At 33.0% G+C, this 9956-nt stretch overlaps 1 protein-coding gene across 1 annotated transcript; it reads right to left on the bottom strand.

The window, feature by feature from the left end:
* Window positions 1–855: 855 nt before the first annotated feature.
* On the bottom strand, window positions 856–2508 carry LOC127805676 (putative UPF0481 protein At3g02645). The gene has a single exon (XM_052342431.1). It carries the CDS (start codon window positions 2506–2508, stop codon window positions 856–858), a length of 1653 nt encoding a protein of 550 aa, XP_052198391.1.
* Window positions 2509–9956: the final 7448 nt, after the last annotated feature.

A 9956-nucleotide genomic window follows, 5' to 3' on the forward strand; every position in this document is an offset into this window, starting at 1 on the left:
AACTATCATAAAAAACTGCATTCAAAAATCACGGAAGAAATCTCTTCAAAGATCACGTTTGATGCTCCTTAAGTCAAATTATATAAGCCTAATCCTTGATTGAGTTAAACCAAGTTACAATATATCAATCTTCTTGTTGCCCTGCTTTACTGTTCACTAAAAAGTTTCGAGTACTAACTCGATTGTTGGAGTATATTTTAAAGGGACAATAATCCCATGTTTATAAAAATCTAACGTGTGATGTTTTGAATCTTCAATCCCGATCGACAACATCATATTCCATTATTCTTTCCCTACAATTTAATTAATTAAATGGGTAACATGTGTTAGGCACAAGACATGGACATAATTAGGTAAAAAGTCTACCAGCTACACTACCAAAATGATAATTTTTTTCCAACAATTATAGTTATAAAAATTGTGCAAACTCTTAAATATTGACAATTATAAATAAGTTGGGAATTAAAAACGTAAAATAAATTTCATTCAAACTGATATAGGCCATTTTCAATGAAACTTTGCGTGATTTAATTATGTTTAGTATTTTAGGTATCTATAATTTATTTTATTTTATTTTATTTAAATTCATTTAAGCAAAGAATAGGAGAGAGAAGAGGAAGACAAATTCAGGAGAGGCTTCCGCCAAATTTTGATGCTTCCCATTTCCTCACCTTTATTTCACTTTATTTGGTGACCCACACAAATGCACACCTCCAGACCCACAAACTAAAATAAAAAAAAAATAAAAACAGAAAAGAAAAAACCTAGTTCTAGGAATGGAATTACTCTTTATTTGTTCATATTTCTTGCGGGGATTACCAAGGAAAGACAAGCCTGAACCGTTTGACAGAAATTTCAGGTTTCCGTGTTAAACTTTAAAACCCGAGAGCATTCATAAACCGAGCACACTGATTGTATGGCCGTCAGGAAAAAGAGCAAGAAAGCAGCGACAACTGAGAGAAACCGCCAAGATTCGTAGACATGCTTCCTCATGAATTTGTATACTCGAACCCTCCTTGTGTTATTGTAGTAGTGGTTCACTTCTTTAATGGCTTTATTAATGGTATCAGAACGCGAGAGCCGAACGGGCTTGCTCAGCCCATTGAAGAGATCGGCAACATCTTGATCACTCTTCAAGCTGTTCAAGACGATCCCTTTCTCCCTCAACCGAATTGCATCCTGGGCTGTGTCTATAATCCCGTTGATCAACTCAATGAATCGAGCGAAAACAAGAGAGTCCAAGACAGTGGCGGACTCGTAGGCTACCATGTTCCTGATTATAACCTCGGAATTCACGTCCAGCTTAAGGACAGGGAGGTGGAGTGTTCCGGTTTCCTTGTCAAACCGGATGCTGGATATATCATCAGTTGGTTGGAATTCAACTCCAGCATCAATAAGTTCTGATACGGAGGGAATCAATATTTCATCTACTAAGGCCATATGGTCTTCCTGATCCCACAAAGTTTCCAGACCGCCTCGGATAGAGCTTTTTAGGTTTTCTGGTGCCATTTCAAGCAGAACATTGCTAGGGACTCCAGCCATAGCCCTCATAGGTTTTCTTACTTTTCTCACCCAGCCAATGTTGAGATCGACTATTGCTCTCCAGAGTCGGAGAAAGACCTGAACATTTTGGCTTTCATTCGGAGGGCGTGGTCTTTGGCCGCCTCCGGTGGTCAACTCATCAATTGAACTATCCAAGGCAATTTCGACATTTCTGGGCTCTAGATTGTTGGAAGGATTCAATGAGGGCAAGGCCAGATGGTACAAAAGGTCAAGCAGATGATGAGAATGGAAGACTAGGTTGTACCGGGAGAGAGGATTCTTGGGCAGTTTCAATGGAGCAACTATTTTACAGAATTTGATGAGGTCAGTAGGCCATTGCTGGTTAAGTTGTTCATCATCATCATCAGACGAGCACTGGATTAACAAGATCTCCTTGAGAACAGACATTGGGATTTGGTTTTCGAGCATCATTATGTCTGTAAGGATCGAGTGGTGGGCCAGTTTGTTCCCGGAGTAGTCGACCAGGTGAGCCGTCAGGGTTGCATTCGGCATGCTACGTTTTATGGAAACATAGTTACTGAGGAACTCCAGCAAGAACACACCATCGATGGCCATAATCCAGACCAGAGTCTCGTTTTCGATATCGTCCAAGTAGTTGTAGTAGGATAACCGGACTCGATGCTCAATTTGGGGATTGCTAAGCTTCTTCACAAGTTGTTTGAATTCAACAGGGTGATGGAACAGCTTCGAAGCCCTAGCTATGGCGGCAAGCTTGTACCTCTCCATGCCGACGAGGTCGGGGCGGCAATGGTGAAACGGCCCTAGCCCCATGAGCTGAGGCTCATAGGCCACCGGCTTCATGGCACTCAGAGATTTAGGAATGCGAAAGATGGAGACAGGGATCTTTGCAACCTTGACCTCTTCCTCTACGATTTCTTTGATTCGGAGAATGAAGGCTTTCTCTCTATTGCCGCTTGAATTACCGGACTCTGGAGCTTTGGCCATGTTGGTAATTCAGATATTGAGCAATATAAAGATCAAATAAGCTTTGCAATGCTTTATTTGCGTTGTATAAGTGAGATGCATGCAGCTTAGTAAGCAATTGGCTTGTATATATAGACTGAAGTAATTGTACTACTGTCTTATTGATTCTGCTATTGCGTTATTGGCAAGTTCCTACACATTCTAATGTCGTTGCAATCGGGGAGAGAAAGGTATTAGTTCTCCGTCTACATTGCGGAACATGATTCCATCCATTGAGTGGAACATTTAGCCACGATATGACGAGGAATATATATATTTTTAGGATTTTGAATTGAAAATAAATTATAATCAAATCATTAAATACACAAATGAACATATAATTTAATGTGAAAAATTTAGATTAAAAAATCACAGACAAAAAGAATAAAATATCATATTTATAGAGTATTGAATATGTATTTATGGACCTAACATTCATTTGTAAACTGCTTCTATCGGAGAAGAAGAAAAAAATCAATTGGACTTTAGATCAAAACATTTTAATTAGAATTGATTCTTTTTCCTTTTTTGGTTAGATTTTAGAACTAGCGCAATAAAAAAACTGTAAATTAAATATGGATCTTAAAGACAATATTAGATTTTGAGACGAATAATCAAAGTTTTCCAAAATTGCTTAGAGACAGCCTTTGAGACAATTTTTTTGTTGCTGATATAGAAACGGAATCAGAGACGAAAAATTAGAGTCGAAATCAAAGACAGAATTTTCGTCTCTAATTCAAAGACAAAATCTTTCTAACTTAGAGTCGATTAACCAAATTCGTAGACTTTCTTGTGTCGCCTGAGATTTCTATGTATCATCTCCTCCTTAATGAGGATGAATTTGTTGGCCTCAAGTTCCCATCTCTTCTTCAAAAGATTGGCTAATGCCCCTTGTGTTTCTATCCTGGAAAGAGAAAAAAATCAATTGGACTTTAGATCAAAATATTTTAGAATCAATTCTTATTCCTTTTTTGGTTAGATTTTAGAACTAAGACAAAAAAAAAACTTTAAATTAAATATGGATTTTAAAGATGAAATTAGATTTTGAGAAAGATAATCAAAATTTCCAAAAAATTCTTAGACACAGCCTTCAAGACAGAATGTTTCTGTCTCTGATATAAAAATGAAATCAGAGACAAAAAATTAGAGTCGAAATCAGAGACTAAATTTCCGTCTCTGATTCAAAGACAAAATCATCCTAACTTTAGAGTCGATGAACCAAGTTCATAGAGACTCTCTTGTGTTGCCTGAGATTTTTGTATATCAACTTCTCCCTAATGAGGATGAATTTGTTGGCCTCAAGTCCCCATCTCTTCTTCAAAAGATTGGCTAATGCCCCTTGTGTTTCTATCCTAGAAAAAGAAAAAAATCAATTGGACTTTAGATCAAAACATTTTAAAATCGATTCTTATTCCTTTTTTGGTTAGATTTTAGAACTAACATAATAAAAAAAACTGTAAATTAAAGATGGATTTTAAAGATGAAATTAGATTTTGAGAAAGGTAATCAAAATTTTCAAAAAATACTTAGACACAACCTTCAAGCCAAATTTTTTTTTTGTCTCTGATCTCTTCTTCAAAAGATTGGCTAACATCCCTTGTGTTTCTATACTAGAAAAAGAAAAAAATCAATTGGACTTTAGATCAAAACATTTTAGAATTGATTCTTATTCCTTTTTTGGTTAGATTTTAGAACTAACACAATAAAAAAAACTATAAATTAAAGATGGATTTTAAAGACAAAATTAGATTTTGAGAAAGATAATTAAAATTTCCAAAAAATACTTAGACACAACCTTTGAGACAATTTTTTTGTCTCTGATATAGAAACGGAATTAAAGACGAAAAATTAGAGTTGAAATTAGAGATAGAATTTCCATCTCTAATTCAAAGACGAAATCATCCTAACTTAGAGTCGATGAACTAAGTTCATAGAGACTCTCTTGTGCCGCCTAAGATTTTTGTGTATCAACTCCTCCTAAACGAGGAAGAATTTATTGGCCTCAAGTTCCCATCTCTTCTTTGAAAGATTGGCTAATGTCCCTTGTGTTTCTAACCTAAAAAAAGAAAAAAATCAATTGGACTTTAGGTCAAAACATTTTACAATTGATTCTTTTTCCTTTTTTGGTTACACTACAAGAAAACAATAGATTAGAAACGGATTTTTTTATCTCTAATTTGAGACAAAAAAAAAAAATCTTTCTCAAATTTGAGACGAATTTAGAGATTAAAATTTTTTTGTCTCAAATTTGAGACAAATTCTTTTTTGTCTCTAAATCTATCTCAATTTTGAGATAGAGTTTTTTCCGTCTCAAACAAGAGAAAATCCTAAATGAATTAAAAATATAGAATTAAATATATCCCAAAATGTAATATATTTAATTAAAGTCTAAATAAATAGACTTAAAATTTAAGTATATATATTAATATATTTCATGTACATAAAATATATATTAAATGTATAATAAGTAACTATTGGTAATAATGTATATAAATTGTTTCTTCCTCAAGAGAGAAGAGAGATAAAAGGGCGCATTTTAAAAAAAATAGTATATGAATTATATTTTGTTTAGTGTGAAAAGTATACTTAAATTGAATTAAATAATATTTAGAGAATATATAAATATTATTCTTAAATTGAAAAAATTATAGAAACATTCTTAAATTGATGATAGAGTCAAGAAAAATATATAAAATTTAAAAGTCTTAGTATATCACATGATTTTGTAATAATTTTTTGAATTACAAATGTAACACCTTATTTTTTGGAATTTTGGGATTTTTTTTTTCAACATACGCTTAACATAAATTATTCCAACAATTCCGTTCCACCCTCTCAGCATATCAAACTTAAAAATCAATAAGGTAAAACAAGTAATATCATCATAAAATGCGAAAGTAAAGATCGAAACCTCAAATGATATATAATCATAATTCTTTTATTCATAATATAGAAATCATACCATTATTTCACATGACATCTTTAAAACAAAATACATAGAGATTAATCCCTTAGCAACACAATTAAACACCCCAAACATAATCAAAATATATGCTAAATGTCTCCAATGTGATCAACGACTACACCTCGATCGATAACCTCATTTCTCTTGGCGCCGCTACTTTCACCTGGAATGTTTGAATATTCCAAAAATATAGTCCGAATTAGATGCTGAATTATCTAAATAAGAGTTGAAAACATTTTCTTGAATGTATGCAAAACCATAAACAATAGACATATCCTAACATGTCCCAGTCCAAGAGAATCTCACACAGCGCTTAACCCATACCATAAGAAAAGAGCAATCTCTCTATAAAGGCAACATAATCACATCGACACATTGGCATAACACAATCCTACCTTAAGAGGGGCAACATCAACTCATCTATCTGACATCTCGGAAACAATCGTTACCACTTCCGTTATAAGAGAGTCAACATCAGTGCAGGAACTCGGCACACCACAATCACATTAGATATTACGTTTTCACTCAAAAGCATCTTGAAAACACAATCAATTTCCAACACACATGTTAATGCCATAACCACAACATGTCATGATGCTTTACATAAAATGACATTTCAATGCACGTATTTCAATGCACACGTAGATAAACATTTTGCATGAAACCATCCACATGAAATCAACTATTCACATGCTAAAACCATTACATAAAATAAAATCAAGTATAAAGTTGAACCACCTATAATAAACCAAGTTATGAGGGCGAACACTCACCTTAACTGTAATTCAAAATACCTTGATTCTCGTGCCAATCTCTATTTTCATGCTAAGCCTTAATAATCATACTATTTCTCAATTTCAAACCTCAATGATCCCTGGGCATCATATTTATTCAACATAATATCAACATCTAATTTTTCATAATTTTTCCTTATTTTCTCCTCAAAAATTTTAAAATAAATACCCTCTCAAGGATTTTCTCAAATTTTTCTTCATCATAATTCATAAATATATTTTTCTAAAAATATTAAAAAATTCCAAACTTACCCCGACCTTCACGCGCCCTCATGCACTGGGCACGTGTGATGCTCATGCATCTCATGCGTATCATCTTCTCCAATCTACCTCTTACCGCCGACAACTATAAAACTTCTTCGATCTTTGATCTTGATGCACTAAAGTGAAGTACTCCTCAAGTTGGTCACATAACCTTAGATGCCCAAAACACCAACCGGTGGTGCCCCAAACGGCTGATTTGTAGCAGCCCTTTCCCAGATAACCTCGCTAGCATAGGAGAATCTGAAAGGAGGTCGTCACATAAATGGGTACAAAAATAATAACTCAATTTAAACACCAAATATTTTTTTTCTTACTTGTTCACTGATCTTCAAGAGCCAAAATAAAGCATTTCCAACGATATTTTAACTTACACAATTCTTTAGACTCAAAGGCCATACAATCAAAATATAAGGGCAAATATCATTTACAAAATGAATCTCACTCTACATGCCCTCAAAACAAACCACTTCCATGAACCTTTTTTGGTTGGAATATCTCTGTACACCACTAAACCCGGGCTCTAGCCTTACTAGACTCACCCTCAACAATTATTTTTCCCTTACCTAGAATGACAGGAATAAACAAGGTGAACCACAAGACTCAGTAAATATATATACAATAACAAAATCAACAATGAAGGGATGGATAACAAAATAGAGTACACCTGACTTCCCAAAACAATTTAAACCCATCATTCAATCCTCATTATTAATACCATCCCATACCGTCATCATTATGGATTTATGCAACATTTCATTTCCCATAATCACATAGATCTCCGCATATCGCATTGGCTCACATAGCCTTCCATATACATGGATCACATTGGCTCTCAAAGCCCTTTATTCACATGCATGAATGCATATATATATATATATATATAAATCAATTTGCCACTCAATGGCTTGAGCATCGCCTACCAAGCTATATGGCCACCTCACCCACGTCAGGCCCTCCATAGGATATCTTTTTCTTTTCCCATCTGCGGAACATAGCCGCTGCACCAAAGTAATAGTAATAAGGGCGCAAATAATAATTCCAAGCAATGCTCATGGGATCTCACATAAGTATAACATACATGCTCCATTATAAAAATGTACACATTTGAACATGATGCACATTTAAACGTTTCAATAACATATTCACTCATGAGCCCATGTATATACATATATTTATATCATCAAACACATCCTAGTATTTTAGAGGGTTGAGTGATGCTAGAGGAAGCAAATAACAACAACTTAGGTCAACAATCATGCTTAATTTGGATTGAGAAAAGGCTTAACCAGCTCAAATCATAACCAAAGGATATAATATTATATATCAAATCAAATCCCTCAAAGTCTAGTTTATGACACTTCAAACGGATCTCAATTTCGACTTCTACATCAAAAATTATGGTCAAAATAGTATAACATGCACAGTGTTGAAAAAAAGTGAATAGTCAACTTTTGGAGAAGAAATAGTCGACTAAAGCTTAGTTTACTAAGGAAATGCTTAGTCGACTGATCAAACTTATTAGTCGACTGGGCCAAGGGCTGGCACCAAAATATGAGAAAATAGGCCTCTGCTGAGTTGACTAAAGCACAAGATTAGTCGACTCAACGCACACAAAAAGCCCGAAATGACCCCAAAACACCCCAAAATAATCACCATCTGCAGTTTCCTAACCCACCAAAGTCATTTCTTGAGGTAAAAAAGGGGTAAACAAACCCCAACGAAACACCAACAAGACCATCTAATTTACAAGATAAAAATAAAAGACTTATAACCAATGGAGAGAAACCATTTTTTCAAAGGATATTTCAACAAAATGAAGAAGATAAAATCTTGCATGAAATGGAGAGAGAAAGAGATAAGGAAAGTTTGCACAACCAAACAAAAGAAGGTGCAAGAAGAACTTGCCTTAAATGGTGCAATTCCAAAATATGAAAAACACTCCTAAAAATCTGCAAATCTTCACTTGAACTCTAACCAAGAGTAATAAATGAAGAGAAGATACTACAAAAAATTCGTAATTTAGTGAAGGATTTAGCGACAGAATTTGTCTGTCGCTAATTAGAGACGTCTCAGTGATGAATATTCCGTTGCAAAATTTTTTATTTTTTTAAAAATTTAGCAACAGAATTAGCGATGGAATATTTCATCACTAAATATTTTTAATATTTTTTTATTAAAATTTTAAATTTAGCGATGGAATATTCCGTCACTAAATAATTAATTTTTTTTTTTTAGTTTTTAGCGACAGGTGTGACCTCGTCGCTGAATTTTTAATTTTTATTTAATCTTTTTTTATTTTTTAGCAACGAGTGCGACCCCGTCATTGAATTTTTAATTTTTATTTATTTTATTTTTATTTTTTAGGGACGGCGGTTATCCCGTCGCTAAATTTTTATTTATTTTAAATTTTTTTTATATTTTAGCGACGTGTGTGACCCCGTTGATGAATTTTTAATTTTTATTTTTATTTTTAACGACAGGGTTATCCCGTTGCTAATTTTTTATTTTTTATTTAATTGTTTTTACTTTTTAGCTACGAGCTTGGCCCCGTAGTTGAAATTTCAATTTTTATTTAAATTTTATTTTTATTTTTTATCGACGGGGTGATCCCATTGCTAAATTTTTAATTTTTATTTAATTGTTTTTTATTTTTTAGCGATGGGTCTGAATTTTCATATTTTTATTTAATTATTTTTTATTTTTTAGCGACTGGTGTGACCCTGTCGCTAAATTTTTATTTTTTATTTAATTTTATTTTTATTTTTTAGCGACGATTGTGACCTTGTCGTTAAATAATTAAAAAAATAAATTAATAATTAGAAACTTTAGCGACGGGTTAACCTCGTCGCTAAAAAAGAAAAAAATTAATAAAAAAATTATTAATTATGTATTAAACAAAGATTAAATAAAAATTAAAATTCTTTGGTATGCATATTTTATGTATTTTATTTACAAACCAAAATATGTAAATTGATATGATATTGTAAAATTTATAATAACAAATATGTATGAAACTAATTTTTAATCAAATAAAACTTAAATATTTAAAAGATTAATTAATTATAAAATTTAAGTGGTACATTAGTTGAGTTAAAAATTTATAATATTTATTTTTTTAAGTATTAATTTATAAATTTAAAAGATTTAAAATTTTAATTTAAAATAAAATTAAAACATCTGTAGATAAATTTAGTATATAATTAATATGTGCAGTATATATAATGAGAAGGTTTGCAATTTGGATGGTTGCGTGCTCGCGCGCTCACGCGAGAGACTTGGGATCAAAACTAAGGAGGGGAGAAGGAGGTTGCGCTGGGGGATTAATTATAGCGTACACGTGGCGACTTAAGGGGGGGCCGCTTGGCGCGTAGAGGAGCACACACGTGTTCGCCCGTGGGATTAATTAT

Source organism: Diospyros lotus, chromosome 7 (assembly GCF_014633365.1).
Source record: "Diospyros lotus cultivar Yz01 chromosome 7, ASM1463336v1, whole genome shotgun sequence".
NCBI lineage: Eukaryota > Viridiplantae > Streptophyta > Magnoliopsida > Ericales > Ebenaceae > Diospyros > Diospyros lotus.